At 42.0% G+C, this 27,016-nt stretch overlaps 1 protein-coding gene across 1 annotated transcript; it reads right to left on the reverse strand.

Annotated features, from left to right (window-relative positions):
• Window positions 1-9,312: 9,312 nt before the first annotated feature.
• PECR (peroxisomal trans-2-enoyl-CoA reductase) lies at window positions 9,313-26,998 on the reverse strand. Its single transcript, XM_072342227.1, has 9 exons — window positions 26,843-26,998; window positions 24,826-24,959; window positions 22,462-22,627; window positions 21,720-21,801; window positions 20,213-20,309; window positions 18,117-18,227; window positions 17,526-17,637; window positions 15,275-17,408; window positions 9,313-9,833 (listed from the first exon to the last, which is right to left on the reverse strand). The coding sequence occupies exons 1-8, from the start codon at window positions 26,955-26,957 to the stop codon at window positions 17,320-17,322; spliced, it is 906 nt and encodes a 301-aa protein (XP_072198328.1). The 5' UTR covers window positions 26,958-26,998; the 3' UTR covers window positions 9,313-9,833; window positions 15,275-17,319.
• Window positions 26,999-27,016: the final 18 nt, after the last annotated feature.

Here is a 27,016-nt window from a genome sequence, read left to right on the forward strand (position 1 = left end):
ATTCATATCATTCGATATGGCATTGAAGATTCCAAGACAGGCCACTGGGGAAAACTGTTCATCACTCTTTCCCCCCCACCTCTCCCCCCCTCCCACCTGGACATACAGCTGAATACAGTGTCTGCTGAGTAGTTCCCCCTTCAAAACCCACTTTCAGAGCTTGGTTTCTGGGGGGATCCTGCTGGGGCCAGGAGAACTCTTATGCTCTTAGAAAGGCATCCTTAAGGAGTTCTTTTTATGTTCTTTTCTAACTCAGCATTTGAGAATAGGTATATATATATTTTTTTCTTGTGATCTTCTTGTCTGTTTCTGCAGGTGGGTGTCATTAACAGTGTCAATCTTGTGTAGGATTAATTAAGATAAGGCTCCTCCTAGCCCAGAATGTGTTGTAGCATTAATGCTTTTGGCTGCATGAATGGGTATTTTCCTGGATTTTATTTGTACTTTTTAAAAGATTTAGTAAAGTGCTCTGAGTTTTATTACTGCCATTGCAAATTTACAACTGAAAATCAGATGGGTTGGAGACCAGTTAGTTCATGGGGCTACAGGAATTAGTTTTCTTTTAAGAGGTAGATGCTTGTCTTGACTGAGAACAAAGTAAATTCTTCCCATGGCTTTTCTCAGCAAAACCTCAGAGGTGGTCTCTTATCTTTCTTACTGTAAGTCATTGAGAAGAGGGTTTATTGAGCCAGACCACAACTGCAGGCGTGTGCTCTTAAGTTTGACAATCTTACTTTATCAGGCCACTGTTATGAACAGAGCTAGAAAAATAGCTTGACAGCACAACAGTCTCTATGGCTTTCTTCCCCAGAGGTACCCACTGGTGAAATAGGTTTTCTTCCTATGGATTTTTTTGACCCATTTTTGTGTGCTTTTGCTATGCTAGAGAAGTTTGTGGGATCTCATCTCTGGGGAAACTTATTGAGAAGCATATAGGAAACTGTTAATCACAGCCTGGACCTCTGATTAACCACCTGAGGCAAGTGTCGGGTCAGTCGTGGGAACACAGGTGGAGGTAATCCAGCTCAACTCCACCTCTCCGGCTCTCCTAGATTTCATTTGAGGGCTGACCAGCACTGAGGCAGCATCTCTTTTGGAGATTGTTCCTTTGTGGTGTTTGTGTGACAAGCTTCATCATTTTCCATCTAGACTGAAGGCCTCAGAATTGGTGAGTTTTTTCCTATAGATAATGTCTGGCTATCTTTTTACCACCAGTCTTGTACTATTTATTTTGAGTTATACATTACTATTCTTGTATTATTACACTGTACAAGAAGGATAAGCGATTCAGCTTCCCTTTGGGAAGCAGTTCTGTCCGACGTCTCAAGGACAGGGTGTCTCAGTCTAAATAGCTTATGCCATAACCAGTAAGATTTGCATGACTGTAAGGGAACTGCAGAGTCAGGGCCCAAACCACATAGCAAGCACCTGAAGGAAGAGACCAGGTCAGGCTTGGGAGCACAGGTGAAGAGGATTCAACTGCAGGGAGGCTCCACATCTCTTAAACCTCATTTTAAGGCTGCCAGTGAAGGAGGATCTCTTTCAGGAGATCCCTACTTTGCAGAGTTCTTCTGTGGCTTTATAACATCTTTGGAGACAGATGAGCATTCTTCTTCTCAGGACATCTTTTCTGCAGCAGACCAGTTACAAAGAGAATTTCTCAAAGGTTGCCCTTGCCTTACTTTATCTCCTTCTGCTGCTGTTTTTTGTGCGTGTTGAGTCCTTAAAAACCTACAAACTGCTGAGAAAGCCTAAATCAGGTAAAGAAGTTTAAGACCTCCTATTGTCCTTGTAATGTTTTGGGTTTTTTTCCAATTAAGAAAAAAAAAACAAAACAACTTTAAATTAGTTTGACATTAATTGTGTGGGTATGGGTGGAAAGACTTCTCAGCTCCGTAACCCAAGTTTGACATGGAAGGGAGAATACTGTGGATGTAATTACCACAGTTGAGCATAGAAAGTGGAAAAGGAAAAGGTTAATTTTCCACACTTGCTGCCTGTTGAAAGAGTGGTATTCATTGTATACTATTATAGGACAAAGGTTTGATTTTTAAAGGTGCTCGCAGTCTAATGCCATTTGTTCTTGCCAAGCTCACACGATCTAAGGATTAGGGCTTTCCTTTCTGACTTATCATAAAAGAAAAAAAAAAAAAAGAATGTAAATCCTTTTTTGTCTTTGCTGACAGAGGGATACAATCACAGAGTCTGGCCCTTAGGTTAACGTGAGGTGAGGGAGAGTCTGTACCCACATTTGTAATGAAAGACAGTGCATTCTGTCTGCATGAATTCTGAAATCTCTCTTATGGATACGTGATGACCCCATGGACTTCCATGGTGTGGAAGGTGGTGGGTGGTGTTTGTTGTTTTTTTTTGTTTGTTTATTTTAGACAGTTTTAAGCTTTATAGCTTAAATCCATCCTTTTTGCTCAGCCATTCTTGGTATGAATGGCAGGCTACACTAATAATGTGAGTATGTAGAAAATGTGATCTGTGAAATGACAGAAAGATAGGAAAATATACAAATTCAGGATAATTAATCAAATTTTATTCCATTCCACAATACATCCATTATATAAATCCATTAATTTCAACTATCTAATACACTGAGTCAAACTAATGTGTAGGAACAGACAAACAAATGGCTAAGCAATGATTTAGAGCCATACAAAAGAGGCTTCAAGCATTTGCTAGAATGAAATCAGAATGCAAGAGGCTGGGGGACAGGCACCAGTCAGACTCCAGGGTCTTCTTTGCAGGAGTAGTTCCCTTAGGCGTTCCTGTAATTAATCAGGATACAGGAGTCAAAGGTAAACATATTCAGGACATTTGCAAATTACGCTGAATTAGGAGGAGACGCAGATTCCTCAGGGGTAGAAAGGCTCTGTAGAGGGATCTGGACAGTAGACAGTACAGCTTGGAGATGAAGAAAAACTGTGCTCTAAAGAGAGTTGAGGTATCAGAACAGGCTTCCCTGAGGCATCAATCACAGCCCAGGGCTGACACGGTTCACAGAGCAGGCGGATGCCGCTCTCAGCCAGAACAGTTGAAGTCAGGGCCATCTCACGCAGAGCTAGGAGTCAGGTGTCCCTTCTGACTGGGTTGGCTTTGTGATTCTGTAATCAAAAAGAAATTTCATTGAATTAGTGGATATGTTTATCCATAACATTTATCTCGGTAATATTCATTTAAGATATCCCTATGTAAAATAACCCCCCCATTCTGTTTTTCACAGAAAGCAACGCCTCAATTGCCCACTAACATCATCACATACCGGTAAGATTACCTGTTAACTCATTGAAACTCTGTTGCAGTCAAGTCACTAGGGAAGCAGCATCATAGTTAACTAAGACTCCATTTTCTCTCCCAAATTACCAACACATTTCACTTTGGTGGCAGCATAAATAGGTCATTAACTGATTGTAAGTGAATCCTATTAATAATTGCAGACTCTCACATAAAGATGTAAATGCTTGTGTGTAATATAATCATGTATGGCAGAACCCCAGTGCAGTTTCATTACTTCTGTTAAAATACAAAATGCAGAGCATAATGTATTTGTATAGTTAGCATTAAAGCTGAGCCTCACTTTGGACAAAGGTTCACAAGAACTTAGATTACATGTTAGATTCAGAGGGTCACACAGCAAAGCACTAGCTCAGTTTACCTAGTGAGAAACCAGAGTTTGCTCACAGTGAGCTCATCTTAAAAATGGAAAGCAAAAGGTTTTTTTTTCTTTGTTTATTTTAAAACAAGGCAATCACCACCACTCTATTGCTGGGACAGCACACCCACCCATCAGCTCAGAAAGCCATACCAAGTTCATGAAACACTTTGCTCCAGAAACAGAGCTGCAACAATACAAACACTGAGCAAACCAAGTCTGATGCTCAGTCCCTCTGCCATAGATATTTTTATATATATTTATATATTTGTTTTATTTGTTACTGATTTATTATTTGTTACTGATTTAAGTCTCACTTTTTCTTTTACAGAACACACAATGCCAAATGCCAATTGCTTCAGGGACCATTGTTCTTCCTCTTCACATTCCGCAAGATAAAAACCTTCAGCGGCAAAGAAGCCAGACCAAAGCACAGAAATAGACCGCGCATCCATTTTTTATTGAGGTAAGCACTGATTTTCTGTTGTTAAGTCACACACAGACAGGTATCCGCTTCACCGCTAAACCTCGAGTTGCTAAGCCTAGTCTTTCCGCTAGGGGCAGATATTCTTAGGCGTCCCAGATCCCACGCGCAATGCAGAACGGCAGCGCTCTCAGGAGAAACAATCTGGCCAAAAAGCCTCCGCGAGCCAATAATTCTGCAGAAAGGAATTATCGCCCTCTTCCCGAGCCACAGAAGTAAGCTTAGTTATCGCTATTTCAGAGGTACGCATTGAAACGAGAAGAACAGAGTTCTATCCTGAAGTTCTTCTTCCCAGTTTTGCTCAAGTAAGAAGATGAAGCAAAAGACACACTATTATAAGGGAGAGCGAGCTTTTCACTAATTCAGGTATTTTTAAGTCCCCCATCGGGCAATTACTAATATTCTTACAGAGTAAAACTCTGCCCACAAAGAGATAGTTTTCTACATTTTTTTAATATATTAATATTAGAGTCAGTCTCAGAGAGCTCTCAACAGCTTTCACAAGCATTTCCATTTATTTCCCTGTTAGGTTCTATTTTTTCTCACTGAGAGGAAATGTCAATAATGTTACAGAGAACATGTAGCAGCTTCCCTCCTCAGTAACCACTCAGCCTACATACACTGTTGATACTGTAAAGCATCCATAGCACAGTCAGGACTTATGCCTGTGGCATTGCATATCATTACTTCAGCCACTTACCCAAAATCTTGTAAACTCTAAGCCCCCATAGAACCCCTTAGGCACAGAGCTAAAGTTGTTTCAAAAAGATCTTACCTGAGGCTTGAATTAAACCAAGTCTTTTCCTTCAGCAGGACGCAGAACGCAGCTCCTCCTCACTCGAGCTCCTTCCCTCAAGACTAAGAGCACCACCACCACAAAGGAGCCACTCTGGGCCTCAAGGAAGAGAGGCACCCCCACACCCCACTCAGGGAGCAGCCCCCAAGGGGAAAGAGGGGCTGCCCTCAGACACCCACTCAGGGGTGACACCCAAGGGGACATGGGGGGGACCCAAGGGGCAGGGGTGGCCCCCAAGGGGGCAGGGCCCAACAACCCCACTCAGGGGTTGCCAAGGGGGCAGGGGAGGGGCCCCAAGGGGGCAAAGGTTGCCCCCAAAGGGGCAGAGGAGGGGTCAAGGGGGCAGGGGTGGAGCCCCAAGGGGGCACAGGGGGCAGCCCCCAAGGGGGCAGGGAAGGGGAGGGGCCCCAAGGGGGCGGCCCCCAAGGGGCAGGGGAGGGGCCAAAAAAAAAACCAAACTGCCACTGTGTTGCACCCACCATCCCACCCCAAAAAAAAATTATATCTTTTTAAAGATAGTGCAAAACCAGGTCTCTAGCATTATTACAAGGGGGGAGAACACAGCCCACACTAAGTGACCAGAGCAGTCACCCAGTGTGAGCTGTGTTCTCCCCCCTGGACAAAGTCACAACAAAGACAAACACAGAAAAAACACAAGCACCTCCTACCACCCTCTAAGTGAACCCAACTAAAACCACCACCAAAAAAAAAAAACCTATCACCCACTAAGTGAACCTAACACCTCCACCAAAAAGAAAGACTTATCACCCCCTAAGTGAATCTAACTAACACCACCACAAAAAAAAACCTATCACCCCCTAAGTGAATCTAACTAACCACAAGACCCACCACACACACAGTGCTCTAAACACACCAGCACAAAAAAAAAAGTCCAACACCAAAAGGCACCACACACTAACCAACAAATAAAGGACACTCACCTCACTCCACAAGTGTACCCATGCAAGGCCAACTCTGCTCTTCAAACCACTTCTGAGAAACAGCCGGGTCCCAAGGCTCACCAATGCTCTGCTGCACTGCTCACCCTGTGAAAAAAAAACATAAAGACAATCCTTAAACAACCCCAGAAAAGACTCACCAAACTCTCCAAACAGCCCATCAGATATAATACATGTGTAAGGAATTACATCATTACATTATATACAATCATATTATTTAAGGCAAATAATATAATTGTATGTTATAATTATTATATACACTCACATTTATTAACACGTGACAACCTCCACCACTTCACACCCAACTTCACCTGCTCTGCTTCTCGCTCACATCCGCAGCCTGCTGGCCCCACACCGTGCCCCCTGGGGAGATGACGCTTACACGGGCTGTTCTTCGCTCCCTCGCTGAAGGCTGCGCTCCTTTGGGCTGTCCGTCCTTCCTCGCCCGCCTCGCCTGTAACAAACAGCACAAAAAACACCATACAAACCTCTTGAGGGCTCGCTTCTGCCTGCTTCCAAAGCGGACGTAGGCATAGCCCGGTAAGCTCTAGGCAAAGAGCGCTCAGGGGATACCTTAGGGCTCTCTTACCATATCTCCAAGGTGCTTATCCTGACGACTGCAATACTCTCTTCTCCCTGCTGACAGAAGGACAAAATCGCGCTCCTGAAATTATAAATAAAGGGTAGGGGGTGAAATAGCCACCTCGCTCCTGTGGGTGGAAGAGGAAGGGGCCGCCTTAAGCGAGACTCGAGAACAGAGAGCTTACCTAGCGGCTCCCGAACGCTCGCCGCTTTCGCCGCCTCGGGCTGACGAGATGCTCCGCTGCAGCCTTCGCTCGGCCTGCAATAGGAAAAAACTTGTTTCAGCAGTCCTTGACTGGCTGCACCCTTGCGTTCCCAGAATACGGCCCCATCCCGCTCTCTCTTACCGAGGACACCGAGAAGCCCCCGCTGAAAAGCCTCGAGGGGGCTGACGGCGCCTCGACACGGAGAAAGGAGCGGTGGTCCCCTCCGAAAACGCGACAGCGGCCGGGCGACGGCGTTAACCCGGCTCCGAGATGCCGGGGGAGCTCCGCGCCGGCGGCCCGGCTGCCGCCCGCTGCGGGCGGACGGCCCCGAACGGCTCCCCGGAGCTCGCCGCCTCCTCGCTCTCGTTCGTACCTGAACGACTCACCGTTTCGTGCTGATCTTCACCGGGAGACGTCCCACCGCAACCTGAAACAAAACACAAAGAGAACGTTACAAAAAAAACCCCAAGCTCAGAGTCCCGTAACAAAAGCAGCCCCAGCAGCACCGAAACCTGACGAAGAAGCGGAGCCCACGCCGACTACCATCTTCTATGGAATCCCGGATCCCTCTGATAGCTCCCTACGGCCTCCGGAGGAGCTTAAGAGGCGTAGGGGGAGGACCCGCCCCCGGCTGCGAACCAGTCGCGGCTGTGCCCGGGCGGCTGCGCCTCCGCGGCACCTGGGAGTCGTTACCTCGTTAGCGCCGGCCGGGAGCTTTGACAGCTCGACACGCGGACTTCCGATCTGAACTAAAGATCTGAGCTGCATTTTCAAGTTTGTTGTCCACTTCCCCACACCTCATTGTGAGACTCATTAATAAGTGAAATCACTGTGCCTCATTCAAACGGATCTCTTGGCGTCTCACCACGCCCTTCCAAAGAATGGCCCCGGCCTTAATGCGTTCCAGCGGCCTCTGCTCCGTGCTGTGCTGTCTCTGCTCCCCTTTCCTTCCCCCATTCATAAAAAAAAAAAAAAAAAAAAAAAAAAAGATGTGTTGAACCTGTGAGTACTTTGGACCTGACCCAGAAAACGTGATTGAAGGCAGAGCTACAGAAAATTGCTGACCGGTAAAATGTGAAGCATAGCTTTGCGAGCGGTTCCGTACGGTGTCGCTTGGGATTGCGCTCGTGTGCCGCAAACATCAGCTGGAATGCTGTCAGTGAGGTTGCAGTTATCTCCAGTAAAGGACACGGGTACTCTGTAAAGACTGCTGTAATCAAAGGCACTTTCAATGGCGGTTTTGTTCTTAATTGAAACTCCCGAAAGTTGGACTCCGCTCATATTCGTGTCTTACGATGGTAGAAGTGTGAATGTTTTTACTGCACGCTGTTACACGTATATTTTACACAGCCATCGGCAGCATCAGACGGGAAAAGCGGGGAGATCTGAACGTGCAGAGTGAGGTGGGAGGATCCCGCGGAGGACACGCGAAACGCCCAGGGCTTAGGGCGGAACGGGACACGAAGCTGCTGCCGAACTACCTGTCGCTTAGATCAAACCGGCCGTCTGCTCGGCTACGTTAAGAGTGGGACTTGTGAGTTAATAGATTTTATAAGAACAAGACGAAGAGCTTTCTAATGCCGGGACCCTAATATTTATTCCAGTGAAGAAAACAGAAACTAAACATGATATTTCACTTCATCTGGATGAAATCCATCCATCTGCACAGTCGTCACTTCGAAAGCGAGCTGAAGGTCTCTCGCTTCATTTCTTTTAACTGCCTCTTTTTACGAAGCAGTGCCGTCAGAGCTCCGTCACAGCTCTAAACGAACGGCCTGAGCGAACGGGGTTGCTCGGCGGAGGTGGACGAAGTGGGCGCAGGCGTAAGGGTTCCGCGCCCCGCTCGGCTTGAGCGATCCGGGTTTCGTGAACTCGGGTGAGACGGCACAGCGCGGGGCCGGTTCCGATAACCTGTCGCAAGCTGCTTCCGACGAGCTGTCGCTGTTTCTCACTTCTAGCAACGGGGTGCAAAAGAAACTGCGGAGCGCACGGGCCCCCTCGTGGGGTAGGGCACGGCCGGCCGAGCGCGGCGCGGAGCCGGCACGGAGCGGCCCGGCGGTGCGGCCGCTCCCTCCGCCCTAGCCGGGGCTGCGCTGACTCCTAGAAGGGCTCCCGGCCCCCTGCGGCTCAGCGCCGCCGCCCGACGCTCTCCCTCCGGCCCAGCCCGGCTCGCCCCACCCCTCCGGCTCGCCCCCCCTAACCCCGGCTCGCCACCCCCCCCGACTCGCCCTCCCCCCGGCTGCTGCGGGCTTTCCTGGCCGCGCTCGGCCCGCGTCAGCCGTAACGATGAGTTCGGCCCCGTTTTCACAATGTCACCTAAATTCACCTTGTCCCAAACACGCAGCCTCATAAGGTACGTGACAGGTGATGAACAGATGGAACTGAGAAATAAAACTGTAAAACAGGACTGCTGCTGATTCGGTAGTACCCAAACTGCATCCTGACACAGCCGGGAAACGGTTTGCAAACGCCAGAAGCTCTCTGCAACTGGGATTTCAGATACGTTTTCAGCAGGGTTTTCTCCCCTCCCCGTGAAAACAGACACGCACTGACATTTAACAACTAATTGGATCACTTAACAATACACATTTCTTTCTACTGCATGTTTTAGCAGAGAGAACTTGAGAAACAAAATTAGCTTTTATTTTTTTCTTTTTTAAACTTAAAACGCTTACACAAAAACAACCTTTACTTCAGTAAATATAAAATTTACACACACACACAAAAGTACATTAAAAAAAAGAACAGAATCACAAACCGACAAAACAGGTTACACCTCAGTAATTGAAGTTGTCGGTACAATACAAAAACAAAATACATTAAGTTAGAATAAAAACCAGTCTTTATACATATATATATATACACACACACCATATTATTTCATGATATAAATACTTGTAATTTCCATAGGCAACATAATGAACACATGAAATATATAGTTTGCTCATCTCTGGAAAGTCACCGGAGTGGCGTATGAGCGCTGCGCAGCACAGCGCTGGACAGCAGTGAGCAGAGCGTGGACGTCCAGCCCGGATGCGATAGCCCCTTGTTGCTTTGCCAACCTGTGCTATTTCTCACACGTTCAGTGACACAGTGAGAAACTCCGGTCACCATCAGGCAGCTGAATTCAAAGCTTGCTGCTCATCTGCTCAGAAGAAAAAGAGAAATGTAAACAACTTAAATCAGAAGTATGGCACTGACTTATTTCCCAGTAAGACAGGCATGATTCCAAACTCCATCCTATATTGCAGCATACAATCGCCAAATTTTAAACATTGCTGCCGTGCTGCAATACGTGCAGTCTATTGTTAGCAGTGCTTAAAGAAATAAACAGCTTGATCAGTAAATATACTTAAACGGCAGGTTTAAAAAGTAGGGCCACATCACACAAGGGATTCCTAAGCAGCTAAATTGTCTGCGCACCAACTGAAGACCCACAGAGTAATTTTTTTCCTCTTCTGCAGGACTGCATATTTTTTGGGAGGGCTTAAAGAATCACAAAGACCACAACCTGATGGTAAGAAACCAGAATTGTGCAGCATGATAACACTGTTTAAAAAGCGGAGACAAACAAAAGCCACACTTCCTGAGTCTTGCAGTGATATTTCAAAGGGCAAACATCAGAAGCAATAAAAGATGAGAAACTTCTTCAAACTTCTCCAGCTACACGGTGACATACCAGAGCTTCTGGTTTTTAATATTCATTCCTAAGAAACTGTAAAACATAGGTAACAGATGACTAACGCTGCAGCCTGGGGAAGTGCTCCAGAGTATATGGCTCTTTCTCACTTTCTCCTTCTTTACCCTCCCCCCCCCCAAACACACATACACACTTCTCCATTTTTGTGGGCATTTTTTCACCATTGGCAAAATTAATTCAGCCATGTGATGTATAAACATTACAGTGTCATTGCTCTTGGAAGTTCACACTTGAAAGGCACAAGTAAGATTAGTTCTAGCTGTTCAGGCTGAATGATCTCATCGACTGCTTATTAACAGCAGTGTCAGAGTCTCCCTGCAATGGATGGCATCTGATGAAGTCTCAGTCCTATGTCAGACCCACAGCAGATTATCAGATGCACATATCTAAATGGTTCCAGTAGTTCTGTGTCAGCATGCAAAGCTTCAAATAAAATGTTATCTTTGACAACACATCTTACAAATGACAACTTTACTAGAACTTCAACTTTAAGGAAACATCAATACTAATGAATGGTAATTCAGTTCTACAATCTCAAAACACTACTCATAATATTACTAAATTGCCTAATTTGTGTAGAGAACTTCATTCAGGTAAAAAGCAAAAACAAGAGGATATGAATGTGTTCTCTTAGAGGAGAAACTTGTTCAGTAGAAGACCCAATCTTTCACCTCACCTCATTTCACACTGAAGAAAAGACTGACTTACTATTATTCTGGTCTAACAGCAAAGTGATCAAGGCTGAATGAACTCCAGTTTCACATCAAAACATTGATTAAAAGAGGTCTATCTTAATCTACCAACTGTGAACTTAAACTGTTAATTTACACTGACTTTCAAATGTCCAGTCCCATGTACTCCTGTTTCATGTAGGGTGGGTCCAATCTAAAGCAAGACAGTCACAGGGAAAACAGAAGCACTGAACTAAGGAATTTAGGAGTGAGGATGCTATGCAGGTTAGATTTGGAGTTTACACACATCAAATCAGGAAACAATTTTGTCAAACCAGGAAACAATGGGATTTCAGTGTTCTAATTTAATAGATTCCTAACAAATCAGAAAGCTGAGCTGAAATTCAGTAGCTTTGAGTATTGGTCACATTGTCATTATTCATAACTCTACTAGGATACGTAAATCTAAAAAAGCAGTTTTTAGTAGAAAAATTCAATGCCAGAACTGGTGGCATTCTTGCAGCTTGTTCCTTCTTCAAACAAATACGCTCTTCACAACTTGCCACAAACCAACTATTTCATGGTGTTACAGCCCATTCTAGCCCCCAGTGAGGTAAAAAAAGTTCTTAGCTGTTAGTTGGCATAGATCTAATCCTTAACATTCACTAGGTAGCATATTTCATACAAAGGAAAGAAAAGCTGACTGAATACCCAGTGCGAGTCATCTCACAGAAACCATCACAAACCTAATTACTACCTTGCTACTGAGCATCAGGTAGGCTTCACTCACATAACAATAAAAGACAGACAAAAGCTTCTACTTTCCCCACTTTTTTTTGTCTCCCCTTTGAGAGTGAGCACAACTAAGTGAAGCCAAGATTGACACAGTCAGCTCCTTAAAAAAGCCACTATGATGCGAAAAACAGACATCAAATTTCAGGTAATCCAAATACGCTACAGACTTACAAAATCACAGCTATAGCACCCGAGCCCTGGCTTTGCATCACCGCGATACAAGGCAGTACAATAACATGCTTTAACACACACTCTGTGTTGTCATTCCCTTCTCTCTCCCAGTCACCACTATTCAGAGCACACTAAGGATTGCTCAGATTCTAATACCACGAAGCTCTGTTTCCCATACTTGGATCTTTTTCTTTATCACATGGTGAGAAGAAAATGCTTTACTCCAATGAAAGAGTAGTACTCCAATGAAGACTCAATGGTCAGTGACACATATCAGACTTCCACCTGCTGGTTCCTGGAGTGACTTGTCACCTTCATAGACCATTGATCAGCTCCAAGAACAACCATAGCGACATGAAAGAGTTTTAAAAGTCCTGGAAGACGTGAGAAGCAAAAGGGCACAGTTTTTAAATGACTGCTCTCATAAAAATGCAAAGTAATGGGTAATTTAGCTCCAGATGAGTTTATGGAAAAGTGATACTTTTGAGATAAACATCTCAGCACTTAGAGCAATATCCACGGAGTAACTGCAGTCTAGGAATGCTAATCTCTACGGTTCCTTTACAGTTGATACGTGGAGATAAGAATATTTAGAGAGTTCCAAGGCACTCAAATACAAGTTTCCTGCTTTGAATGAACCTCTTCTTTCCAAATGGCATCGAGAGCCCCCGTTGGCTATAGCCTTTCATAAACCCACTCCAAGTACACAAAAAAGATAAGGCAGTAATTGGCCTCAGACAGAAAACATCTACTTTTCTCCGCAAGATCTCTTTCTTCACCTAATTCAGCTTCTACAGAACTCCATTTCCTGTACCTGTTATTGCTTCAGCAGCAGCCAAAGTACTCTCCTCAACAACTAATTTCTCAACCTAACTGAACAAGGACTTTGCTTTCACTTCAAGCAAGTCTTCCTGGATAGTCACAATGCTTTCTTAAGAGCTGTTCACAGTTCAAAAAAACCCAAGCAGAACAAAAATAAGCAAACAAAACTTACAAATAATGAAATAAATGCATTTTAATTTAAAGAAAGGTCACAGCAGATGAAACTCCTGGACAGATGCCACAGTGACACCCTGCAAAACATTTTAGTGTTTCTAATTTTGCACCAGGACATACAAGCTAGAATTGACTGCTCCTGCTCCTATTCATTGCCTGGTTCTACTTCTATCTGAGAGCACATTTTCTCATAGAACATGATAAAAAGGCAGTAGACGTGGTTATTTGTAGCCCCAGAGATCTGCATCACTGCTGCCAATTCACTCCAGTGTCTCTGATATCTGTTATCACCGCAGGGATGGCAAGTCTCATAGCATCACAGAGCAAGATAACATCGTAATGACTGCACGTACACAGACTAAACTACTTCTGGGATGTTGGTAATGTTCTCATAGTCTACTATGTGAAATGAATTGGACATCCCCACAAGAGACTTCTCAAAGAAAACAGGTGAAATTTTAACCCTTACAATCCCACCAGGCCAGCATCCTATCGACTTTTACAACTGGATTTAAACACTTCTGTTTCTTCTTGAAAAGTCTCAGGGTGCTCCGGACAGCTGCTGCTCCCATTGGGAGGCCTCCTGCTGCTTGTCAGGAGAGGCACCAAGGTTACTTTCAGCTCCATTTGTAACTGCAAAGTCAAAATATTTACAAACAGGGGCTAAAGACATTACAACTAAAAGCATTACCAGCCCCAATTGCAACTGTATCCAAACTGTATCCAAACTGTATCCAAACTGTATCCAAACTGTATCCAAACTGTATCCAAGATTGGACAGCAGACAAAACCTTTTTCTTCTCCTACTATCACAGAGAATTCACAACACACACCTTAAAAGAACACGGTGCTTCTCACTTCCTTATGACAGCACTCAAGGTCACTGGTTAAGCCAAAGTTCACAGTGATGCCATGCACTGTGTAAGTCTGCTTACTGTCTGTGTTCACCTGCACTAATGGTAAGAGCAATTCCTGCCATCTTCACAGCTCTAGGAACAGAAGCTGACAGAGACAGACAGAGCAAACAGTTTGGGAAGGACGGCCTTGAACCACTCCGCAAGATTTATTACACCTTTCCACCTTGAAGCCTAGACTCAGGTCGTACAGGATGTTCTATACAACTGTTAGAAGACTAAACAGGTACAAAAGCTTGTAAGAGGCAACTGTTGCTTCATTTGCTCATTTACTTTAATGCAGAGCACATGATACTGAAGAATAAAACTGTGCAGACTATATCTGAGTAATTAATATTCTTGTAAAGCATAGACATAAGGCTTATAAAAATTCCCCTTTGAGAAGCTGTTTTCATAAATGTCAAGATCTATGGTGCATATTCAGATAAAACACCAGAACGTGCAGCAAGGCAGCAGTTGATAAGCATCAATTTTTCAGTCAAATGATTATATGATAATGGGTAGGCAGAGTAGGAGAAGGTTTAGCCAGAGGTAAATGTTAAAGCAACTTAGGAGATTTTTACTGGACTGTAGCATTCTAACATTCTACTCTCTGCTCATCTGCGCTGGGCAGTAAATGTTCAGATTTAAGTGTTTGGTCCATCAGTCTCCTTGATTCCTCCTGAGGTTCCTCAGTCATTTTCCCACATTCCCCTCCCTTGTGAAATGAATAAAAACAGAACAATCTCTGAACTTCTGTCTGAGACACCCAAATCTTGTCCAGGTCAGCGATGTTTTTGTTATCACACCTTTTTTTCCTCTAAAGAAAACAAATTGAAAAAAAAAAAACAAACCACACGACTCTGTATGTCCTTTGATCAAGAGCTGTTGTCACAGAAGCATAGGAAGAGCTCTGCTTCAGCTGATATTATCTGCAATATGCACAGCAGAAATCTGAAACATTTGTGCTGCCAGCTGAAAAAACAGCAGGTTTCTACAAAGTGCTGTGAAACTTAAAAAATAAGTTGAAAATAATTTTAATCTGCATACAAAGTCACCAAAGAGCCAAGGACCAATATAATTCTCCATTCTGAGAACTAACTATTTCATCTTCTTACTGATGCAAGCAGTGGTGAGCTGGGGGTGAGGGGAAGGCTGTGAGCACTGCAAAACCATTACAGCAAGGCAGCCACTATTGTAGTATCTAATATAATGTAATGTTTTGATATTGTTCACAGTGAACCTCAACACATAGGGAGCTTAAAAAAATAGTAAAACATTGCAGAAAGCGCTCACACACTCCGATGTTTTTCCTTCACCTTTCAAGGGTGTATTTTCTGTATTCATATGTTGTACTCACCCATAGAGTGTTCTGAGTACATCTCCTATTGCAGCCAGCTGCAGTGCATTATGGCTCCACACACACCAGCTGTTTCAGCTTCTCATCAGGGAAGAAAAGCACATGCAGGAATAAGCGTCTTCTAAAGAACTGGCTTAGATCTAAAGACATCTATTGCTTTGCCTGAAGGTTGAAGAAGACAAGGTCAAATAAAAGCTCCTTTTACTCAGTGTGGCCCAAAATGTTTGTTACAGTTCTTACCTGTGAAGGAGTTCACTCCCAGCAAGCTGAACATGTCTCCCACACCAGAGAATGCTACCCTTCCTAAGGTTCCATTTCACAGATGAAAATGATGCATTTCGTCATCAATATTTATAAGCTTCCCCTCTTCGTGAATATTCACGTTCCAAAGTTAAAGAAGAGATTTGCAAGCTAAAAATACTTATTTCTACCTTTATGCTCAAATCCTGTAGAGAACATTTATTAGATGTAACAGAGGTAATTGTTTTATCAAATCACTTCCATTTCGTGTTACACCTACATTTCACATGTCATAGAAACTCATAGTCAAATGTGAAATTCAGCTTCTCTAATATTAATCTTAAATGTGGTTAAACAGAGTCAAGACTTAAGAACATCAAAAAATATCTCAACAAACTCATTTGACTTAAATGCGAAGGGCTATCACCGTTGCTATCCAAAGGTACATTTTCTTCCAGAAATTCTGTGCATCCTGAATTAAAATTTACAATCACCAGAGTAAAAAATAAATCACTCACAAGGTTTGAAAAAAGCTTATTTCACTCTGGTTTTGTGCTCCAGCCCCATCTCAACAACCTTCTCTTCTCCATCTCAACTTCCCCCCTTTCCCCCAAAATCAGTACTGAAGTCTTCATAAACAAACCTGTTTTTTCATGTATTTTCCAGCATTTTAATTAAAGGCAGAAAGTCAAGCACCTTTGGAGGGAACACACAGCTGGTGGACACTCCCATATTCAATCCAAAATTCAGTACTGATGAGGTTACTTCTGTAGCAGCAACTTGATTCCACAAATTTCAGCTGTTATAACAGTCATTTATTTTAATACTTTGATCAAAGTTATCAGACATGAGAACATTTGTCTTAAAGTAATTACAACAACCAGCCTCTTCAAGTAATATATTCTAAGACTTCTTTGCTTGTGGTTTGTTGTTTTTTTAATGGAAACTCTCGGTTGAGAACAAACATCACCCCTGTTTCAGGAATGCTGATGAAAAAAGCTGTTATCTCAACAGCACATCAGTAAAGAAGACTGTGGATAGAAAGCATTTACACTGATAAGCGTAAGATTCATAAGTTTTTCTTTCACCAGTGCAACAAATTGCAAAAAGCGCTGCAATGAGATGATCAAATCCATACAGTTTTCCAAGAGTGTATTGTGCAGCTTATTGTTTGACTATTCTATCAACAAATTTAAGTGGCAGCTGCTCATCTCCTGAGGTCATTTTATCGGCAAACAACTGGAAACATCTGATACGCTTCATTAGTTTGAAGCTGTAAAAACAGTATTCTGCTATTTAACCAGCCTCTGCTTTATTTTATTTCCTCCCGTCTCAGATAAGCACTTTAATCAATCCTTAAAATCATTGCGAGCATTCAGATTGTGGTGGAACAGACACAATATACTGCTAACAGCCACTGCAAGGGTTACTGATGCAGGTACCAATAACAAAGACTTAAATCTCCTCCCCAAAATCACTCTGTGTAAAATGATTCTGTAACATTCTCTTCCTATCCCTTCAGTTCAAAGTAGGTGTCTTTTAACCATTCCCAACTGAGATTCTTCCTTACTTAGTAGTGCCAATGAAGAATCAATTTTACACCTTCCAAGGGCCAGCAAGTGTTTGTTAGAGTAGATGTTCTATGGACCTACTTAAGTTTTAAACAGGAGAATTTGAGACAATGAAAACCTATGTAGTTACGTGAGGGGAAAAAAAAAATCATGTTACTGATAATTGTAATACTAAGTTACAAAGCAAGATTATCAGCAACTGTGAAACCAGGAATAAAATGATGTTTCATTCTACTACAGCTTTGGCTTGAATTCACCAGAAATAAGCTTTTGAAGCATTTCAGAATTTCTTCCTTCTGGTGGTGAGGGCCATCTGTTGTGATCTGAGGGAAACAAAACAGTGAGTTTAGCTGCTACAGAAAGTGAGCTTTTTGGTTTTGCATGCTCCCACTGCCCAACTGCAATCACAGTAGAGGCATTATTTTTAGTCCATTTCTTACCTGGTATTTCTAAGCTACTGCCATACAAACTTTGGCCACCATCTATAACCATGGTTATCCCAGTTATGTAAGAAGCAGCTGGAGACAGCAGGAAACACACTGCAGGAGAAATCTAACAAAAACGACAACTTCAATTCTTCTTAAACCTCTGGCAATCAGTTATGTCCAAGATGTTCTTAAAAATGGACACAGGCAAGACACAGCTCTGTTTTTTACTCAACTATCGAAATCCCAACAATCTTAAAACCACATTTCCAGCTACCAACACCAACAAGGTAAAAGCTGAGCAATGGTGAGCTTTCAAGTACTTTTAAGATACACCTTTTCACATTAATCCTCATTCTTTCAGACCTCCCAGATTAAAAAATACAAGTCAACTTTCCCAGGAACACAGACCAACTATGAGACATTTTAGCTACAAGAGCTAAATTAAAGTCTCCCAGTTGACACTACTGCACATTACTACAAGTTTTTCCTTTCTTTATACTGTACCAGTTCAAAATCAAGTCCTTAATGGTCTCCAAATAACAAAGTGGTTTTAAAACAGAGACACAGAAGTAGGAACATCACAAATGTTCAGAAATACATTACCTCCTCAGGAACTGCTGATCTCTTAGCAGGAACCTTTGGTATGCTCTTCAACCACATAATTACGCCCTGTTCTCCATAGTTGGCAACAGCAGTTTCTGAAAACACTATCCCCTACATTAAAACAACAAAAAAAAAGAAGTTATCTTTCATATGTTAAGTTGTGATCATCGTTAAATTTTAAGCTCACTGGGATTTTCTATGGCACTAACAATCTGAACAGGACTTGAATGCAAGTTGTTAATTTGGATGAAATAGTATAATTTATAAAAGAAGGCAATTGGACTGATAGTTACATCTCTGTTCAAACACACTAATTCACATTGTTCTAATCCTTCACCGCCACACCAATAACTCTTAAGAAACTCAACAACTGTTTTGAAATAACAAACATTTCAAATTAAATTGCAACAGAAAGCTACAAGAACCCCAAGAACAAGTTCTTATTGTTTTTGTTTATAGTATGCAAGAATACTAGATTGACTTCATTGAGAATTACACAGGCGTTTTGCAATCAGATTTCAAACTCTCCCCACTGAGCTGTCATAGAAATCCTTGTTCTGATGATTTTAAAATCCAGCTTACACTCAATATGGAGGATGAATGCAATAATAAGAGAAAAGGGGTTCCACAGATGAGTTCTGATAGAAAATTTCAGACTCAAGTTTCAATAAGACAAAAGCATTTTAATTTGTTCATTAAGAACCTTTCAGTGTTTCTCTAAGATGTGAACAACTGTGTTTTGGGAGCTAAGGAAGAAGCTCACTTGTAAAACTATTTTATTTCCCTCTCTACACACACTTGCCCTGCATGTTACTATGCCCCTGTGAGACAGCAAGTTCTGCATGGATAATACAAAGTATGTTCACAAAGGCATCAAGCATCACTCTAACTAGAAAACAGATTTTTGTCACTAGCATAGTTAAAATAGCAAAAAAGCCAAACCACTTAAGTGTTTGCCTGCCAAAAATCTCATCTGACAGATGCTATAAAGTATAATTAGTATGAACCAATAGGTAATTAGCATGCATTAAAAATATGCACACATATTAATGCTGTCCTCATTACTTATTTCCCCAAGTCTTGATAAATCAGAAAGCAAACAGGAAAAACAAGATAGTAGACCTTAATATTTATGAAGTCACCAGAGTAGCCTCTATAGAGAGGCTATTAAAAAGAGCCACTTCCTGGGTCTCCCATCAAGCATTTTGTGGTATGCCAGGAGAAAGCAAACGAGGCACTTTAGTGCAGAACATCTGAATACCCTGCTGCACCTCCTATACTGACAGGAAAGAGATCTTCCTTAAAAGATACTAATAAGTCTGAGATTTACTAAACTGTGAGATGAGAAATTCTGTATGTGGCAGTAGCTAGATAAAAGTTTTCCCTTTAGTTTCCAAGAAAGCAAATGCAAAAAAGAAACAGTTATTAAGAGTAAAGATAACTTTAATCACATTAGACAACATCTCAGACTTCAAAGCTAGGGCCTGTTTATAGCCTTGTAACTGCTGCATCACATATAACAAAAATACAACTGGTCTTTACACAAAGTTACTTATAACTGCAACATGTCAACTACTTCCTCAAAAACATGGCAGGCATATTTTGCTGACCCATGTAGTAGTATCCTGTCTGTGCGTACTTCGTAAGAAAAAAATCGAATACCAGATGTAAAAAAGTGTTTTCTAATTTCTTTGAGTGAAGATCCACTTCCAACGCTGTCTTTTCACAACTAAAACTAACCTAACTTGACAAGATAGAAACATTAAGGGACACATTCAGAGATTCTCAACATAACTGCAAACACAGGCAGAAGCCACAAGCACAGACGAACCGTATATTAAAAGAATTGTAAACCATTTCCCCCACATTTATCTCATTATCTAAACAGTACAAAACACACCCAAAGGCCCTCGGAAAAGAAGGACATGTATGGAAAGGAATGCATGTGGGGAAAGTGTATGAGGAAACTAAAAATTCATAAATAAAAATCCATAAACAGTTGGAAGCTCTAAGTTTTGAAATCCCTTTCAGTTATGGAGTGTCAACCATAAACACATATGATAGCAAGCTGAATCACATCACTTGCCGCTACTTACAGGAGCAACGCTGTTGATTCGCACCCCGCTGTGGGCCCATTCTAAAGCTAAAGTCTTGGTTAGGTTATCCACTGCTGCTCTTGCAGCTCCTGAGTGCCTATTGAGAAAAGAAAGCAAAAGAAGCACCTTTTCCCTCAGCTAAATGCTCAATATTAATATCCCTGCAGCCTTACTAGGAAGTCAGAGTAGTGTTCCATGGCTGGACCAACCACCCAAGACACACAGCAATTTTCTAGTTCTTAGACTGTGAAGCTGTGGTCAAATTTAACAGACCTATGCTACAATTTCCGTAAACGAGTGTCAATTATACAAGAATTTAGTTTGAAAGTAGTTCTACCTATCCATCCATACCTATATACAATTTACCTGGTGAATTTTTCCCCAAGTTATTTAGAATTATTTTTTTATTCTTATATTCTTTGTTCAACTCTCCCATATTCTATTCATAGGGACAATTCAAATGGATGTATCCAGAGCGTAGAAACTCAAATAACTGTAGCTTCAGCACCACCATGTGGATCTTCACATTTATTTTGTACTGCTAAGAATAAGGCAGTGAGAAACTGAGATTTTGAAAGATTTAATCCTGAATGAGGCATAAGGAAGTTAATATAACACCTGTTCAAATTCTATTCAATAAAATACAAGTGAATACACACAGAGTCAAATTGGAAAAAGTAGTTTCAAATAAGAAACTCAAAACTCAGAATTCTTCCCCTCTGGCAAATGCCAATGCATAAAATTCTCACTACATCAAATTTTCATTTAAACCAATGTTTTCTGAAGAATATTTGTCTTACACCAGTTAAAATTCCTGTTGGAAATGCTTCAACCAGAAGGCTTACATCCATTTTGAAGGTAAAAAAATAACGTGAACAAATAAAGTCAACATCTGCCTGCTTAGAGCCTCTATTTTCATGCAGATAGCTGTGATCATTTTTTGTCAGTAGAAAAGAACTACAAACATGACATTTTCTGTACCATCCTTCCACTCAATTAAGAAGCAGAGGAAAAAAACAATTTCCTGCATTGGAGACCTTTCCATGCAAACATGGTAAAATGCTAGGTATGTTCCTACTACAACACCTATTCCCCATCCATTTACTGTAATTATGTCATCAAGATCTGTGCACTGACAGCAGAAGAAAAAAAACAACATATGCCAAGCTCTTGCAAAGCCAACAAAACAAGTAAAGGTTAAATGTCAAGGCAACCAGTTCCACTAGCACCTCATTCCCAATTAAAGCTTTGCTAACAAGTCCTGCTTCACAGTTTCTTACAAAGTAGCAGAAAGGATCAGAGATATCCTTCACTCTTGCAGTCTCTATTGAATTAATAAAGACTCCAATACATTCAGCCAAGTATTGCTTTCTTGACATTAACTACTGTATTTCTATTACTCAGCTGCTGCACATTATACACCTCTCCAAAACACAGTATTTAGAAGTAATGAATTGTTCTATGGGGAAAATGCAGGAAAATGTAAAAAAAATTATATGTATATTACGACATTCCAGGAAACCCATTTCTCACGGCAGCAGTAATGTTGACAATGGCTCCTCCGTGTTCCTGCATCCAGGCATTGTACACTGTGTGAAGGAGGAAGATAACCTGTAAATACTTGAAGAAGTGCACACAGACAAACTTGCCAACTGGACACTAAATCTGCTGTCCAACTACAATTACGCTACAGACTTCCTGAGCACATTTAGATACACAATCTGCTCTTTGTACCACAGCCTCATCACTGGATCAGTCAGATAGCAGGTACAGTCTAGATAAGGCTCAGTGTTTGCCAAGAACCCTTCTTGTGGAAATCAAGACCTTGTACCTTCCATGTAAATTACTTGCATTTCCACTTCCCTAATACTATCTGAGAATCACACACTTTATATTCATGATGAGAGCAAAGACTTCTGTTTTACTCAGAAAATATCGGCCACCAACGTTAAGTGTTCTTCCCACAGACCCATGAGTATCCAAACCAACTGATGCCTCTAAACCTTGCCTTTAGAGATTATTCCCCCCCTAAGCACGTACATGTCTAACCAAACATTTGTTTATATGAATGATGTACAGCTTAATGTAAAGATCAATATGACATTTGTGAAAACAAATATCCACTGTCAGGTAAGTACATGAAAAAAGAAAACAGAGAAACTACATTTTCTTGCCTTCAGTCATTGCTGTAAAAAAAGAAAATAAAGAAAACAACACCAATCTCATTATGCATAATGTTCAGTCCTCACCTGCTTTGCAGCAATAGAAAGTCCCTGTCAGATTTGTGTCTATCACAGCATTCCAGCCTTTTGCACGGATGGCTTCAGAAGGACTTGCAAACTGGCCCCCTCCGTTATTCACCAGGAAGTCAATCTTCCCATGCAGATTCAGTGTAGTCTTCACCAAAGCTTCTACCTAAAAGAAAATATATTTTTTAAGGGTATCAAGGTGCTGATTAAGCTACATATCCAATCTCACTCTCAGACATTTTCTCTCATATCTGTTTCTACACATAGGGAGGCAGTACTAGCCTTCAGAGATGGCAGAAGCTTGGTATGACAGGTTTAATCAGCCAAGAAGGACTTGGTTATGCCTACATTTGCTTAGGAAAACTTCTTGGAATAATGCAGGTGCTGCATAAAATATCAGCACTAAAAGAAGAGGCTTTCCACTGCTGAGGACTTGCAAAAGGAATTAAAAAAATCTGCTGTTTAAGACATACTGAGGTACTCGACAAGTAAAGGATTATTTACACCAGATGCTGGAAGGCACCTATGGATTTTCTTTCATCTGACCCATATGCCTATGTTCCTAATGGTGACTGCAGTGTCTTCTTTTAAGAGATTTATGCAAGTTTCAACAAAATCCCATAGAAAAGGATGAATTAACTAAATGATGTTGCTAGTCAGGAACTTCCCTGGGTTTTGCACCTTGTGATGGAACAGTTCTGATAACTAAGCAAGCTTGAACTTTTTTACTTATTTTGAGACATGTACAAGGTCCTTTTCACTCAGTCATTCCTTAGTATCTGGTGTAAGAGCTGAGAAAGACGTAACAACTCATCAGAAATACTTACTAGAGGCTGTTCTCCCTACCTAACCACGTGCTTTAGTGAATGTTTGAGGTGATATTCCTCAGCTGAAATAAACTGAAAGCAGATGGCAAGTTTTAAAGCTGTAAGAAGCATACAGAACCTACACCTGAACATCTCACAAAGCACTACATAAGAAAGGGCTTTAACAGTATATTCAAAAAATGGCTTTGAACCCTTTTAAAGCTACTACAGTTGTTCTGACAAATCCTTACTTTTAAATTAAAACAAGGCACAGTATTTTGTTTGGCACAGATATCTCACTTTACCATCCAAGCCCTCTTTTATATGACATTATAGTTCCTATTAATTCATTTTCAAGTTAATGCAAAAGAAAGATTCACCTGCAGAAGGCTGTTAAGCATAGCAGACTATTCTCTGCAAGAACACTTTCAGGAAAGAACCACTTCTCTTTCCTGTTGCTTTAATCATGCAAGTTACCCTCTGACATCTGTCACAACCTATTATATCATGCTGCTGATGCTGGTAAATACAAACTTAAAATTCACTGGTAGGTGAAGTGACATATTGCACAGCCTGAGGGTTCTTCTCCCTCAGGAAAAAGGAGTCTAAGAATATCATTATAAATATTTTATGGCTTGAGCTGTTCCATGAGGGAAGAGTTTTTATTTGGTTTATGGTTGTATGTTAGGACTCTTCTAGAATCCACATAGCTTCTAAAGGTCATTAATATTACTTTAAATTCTGGTAGATTTTAACAGAGGCTTTAAAAGGTTAAGAAAGTAGTAGCAATTGATCACTGGAATGTTTTATAGCAGTTTTAGGTTAAGCCTGGCATGACATTGGATTCCTAAATGTTTAATTGCACAGATTAAAACTGAAAGATGAATGCTGACTTCTGGAGAACCTGGACAAAGTACTTCTGCTCCCGATCTTCCAGTTTTCGTAGCATAAGAAAGGAAAATAAAAATCTGCTGAGACATCAGGAGAGCTCTTACTATGGACTAAGAGCAAAAGTTCTGCACACCTCAAACTGCAACCAAATGTGAAACGTAGACAAGAAAGTGGTGTTTTTTCCCTTTACTATGGGCAAAACTGAAAATGCAGGGTACATCTCAGGTTTCCTTGTGTCAAGCCACAAGAATTGTGATACTACACTCTGACTTTTGTTTGAAGGAACAACTCTGAATGTCTCCATCGTCACAAGTATCTGCTTTCTCACTGGTGTCACAGAAACGTGGCACAGAACCCCATGAAGTAGGCTCTGGGTCAGCTCTAAGAACATGACAGTTCCAAAGCACACTCCTCATGAAAATAGTAGGAATAAGTATGCAAAGTCAGAAAAAAAATCTGTGACTAAAAGTGCTTTATTGCTTAGTTACTATATTATCTTCTCCTAGAAAGCACGGTTTTTATTTACATCAGTTCAAGTGTTTTACTGCACCTGTCCCCTGATCTAAGGTACTTCTGAAGCCCAGCAAGTAAATTTGGAGGTCTGAGATTTACAGACATGAAGTACTCCTTATGTGTTAAGCCCCAGAACAAGATTATTAGTTGTTACCTCCTCTTCTTTACGGATATTGCACTGTATAGGAGTCACTTTGGCAGGGCTCCTTGAAGAAAACGTATTATTCAGTTCTTCTGCAGTGGCTTTTAATCGGTCAAATTTACGAGACGCAATAACAACACTGCAACCTGTGGAGGCAGAACAAAAAATCTTTCAGTTTACAGTCAGAATTGCAGGCTATCCCAGGCTAATAGCATCGAGGAGATATTTTGTAGGATATGCATTTATTAGTCACTGGCTAGAAGATGCAATGAAGAAATTCTTGCTAGAGAGAAAGGAATGACTGTTGTGAGATGCATCTTAGCAACAAGATCCCAGTGTGCCATGCAAAGAACAACCAAGATAAAAATGGCAATGTTCACTCTCCTTCCTGCAAAAGGGAAGACAGCCTGTGAGTTGCAGTCACAGTAGCTTTCATACATGACCTTGCAGCTATTTTTCAAGCCTGTCTCATTTCACAATTATGTGATTTAAAGATGTTTCAGCTGGTCTTAATTAAAAAAACGTGCTCGTGAAACTAAAAAGATCATCTTACTGTGACTCTATCCACAATTCTGACCAGGGCTGAGTAAATGTAATGCTCTGCTTTATAACCCTACAGAGTCTAAGGCAGAGCATCATACACTTGTGTGATTAATTTTGATATGCAGATTACAGACAGCAGAACAGAGGCTTCCCCAGGGCATTTCCACTTGCTGTATAATCCCAGATCAGAATGGAGAGGAAAAAAAGCCTACTCAGGTGCTCAGACTTTCTGCTTCTGGAAGCAGGACTTGTGCATGTAACTTGGGTACAAAATCACCAGTAAGCATTCACATAACAAACAGACTAGTTTGCCATCGTCAGAGGACTTAAGATAAAGTCCAGTCTGATAATCATCACTACAGACTAAAACAGACCCCACCGAATTAATCCGTAGTACAAATCTATTAGATGTGCCATTTTGGCAAGGTGGGAGGCCTCATTCCCACCTTCCCCCTGACACAGCGTTAGTAATCCAACAGAATCCATCCTTTCTGGTGCTCTTCTGCTTAAACATAAATGAATTCAAAGCACTAAACCAGCCAAAAAAAAAGTTAACATTCTGCCAGGTGCTTTTTTTCCTTTTGTTGCTATTTTGCAGTGGAATTTGGCCTCTCATGTGATCAAACAAACACCAGAATCAACTCAAAATAACTTGTGGGAGTACAGAACAGCAAGCTGTTCATTTGGCTCAGGCTCTCCTGAAAATATACATAAAACTTATGTTAAAAAACAAAAACAAACAACAAAAAAAGAAGGATGTGCTGCAACTATGGATCACTAGGAAAAGGGCCTTCACCTTTGATCACCAGCCATCTTGAAACAGAACATGTGAAGGTGTCAGGCTGAGGTCTCCTGTTTGTTTTTTGTATGTGAGGGACTCAGCCACATGCACAACAGCCTGAGTTCACAAAGCAGCACGTCATCAGCAATTAACACAAAATACTAACTTACTATAGCACGTCAGTGTTAATTTATAGACACTGCAGAGTAATGCCCAGCAGAAGCCTACTTCTGCTCAGTACGCTGATGTAGGAGGGGGCATGTTCTAACTCATAACTGCATCTATTGCACAAACTGTTATTGCTTCAGTGAAGTCCGTATTTATTTTCAACAAAGAATGACCACAACATTCCCTGCAAGGGCCAAGGTGGGAAGGAACTGATGCACCTGCAGACAAAGGGTTTAAATCTCTGCAAAAGGCCCTGAAGGAGGCAGGTTATAAAAACAGTGTGCACCGTGACCAGCATTATGTGCCACTGCTCACAGGTATTTGCAGTCCAACCAGCCCTTCTTCCAAAACAGCCAGAAGTGCAAGGTATACGTGGGAATGGTTCCCAGCAGGAGAGACCTACACCCCATAAGCACACCACAAACCCACTCACCGAGAGCTACGACCGCCGAACGCCCTACACCCCATGACCCGAATCCCCACGTCGCTCAAGGCCCGTACCCCTGCAGTCCCCCTCTTCGCTTCACACCCGCCCACCTAACGCCAGCAAGTCGGCGGCGATGGCCTTGCCGATGCCGGTGCCGCCGCCGGTGACGATGGCCACCCGCCCGCTGAACAGCCCCGCAGCCAGCAGCCCGCACCGCGCCGCCATCTTCCCCCCCTCGCACGCAGAGGGCCGCCACCGCCCCGCCACGTGACGCGCCGCCCCGC

Source organism: Excalfactoria chinensis, chromosome 7 (genome assembly GCF_039878825.1).
Source record: "Excalfactoria chinensis isolate bCotChi1 chromosome 7, bCotChi1.hap2, whole genome shotgun sequence".
NCBI lineage: Eukaryota > Metazoa > Chordata > Aves > Galliformes > Phasianidae > Excalfactoria > Excalfactoria chinensis.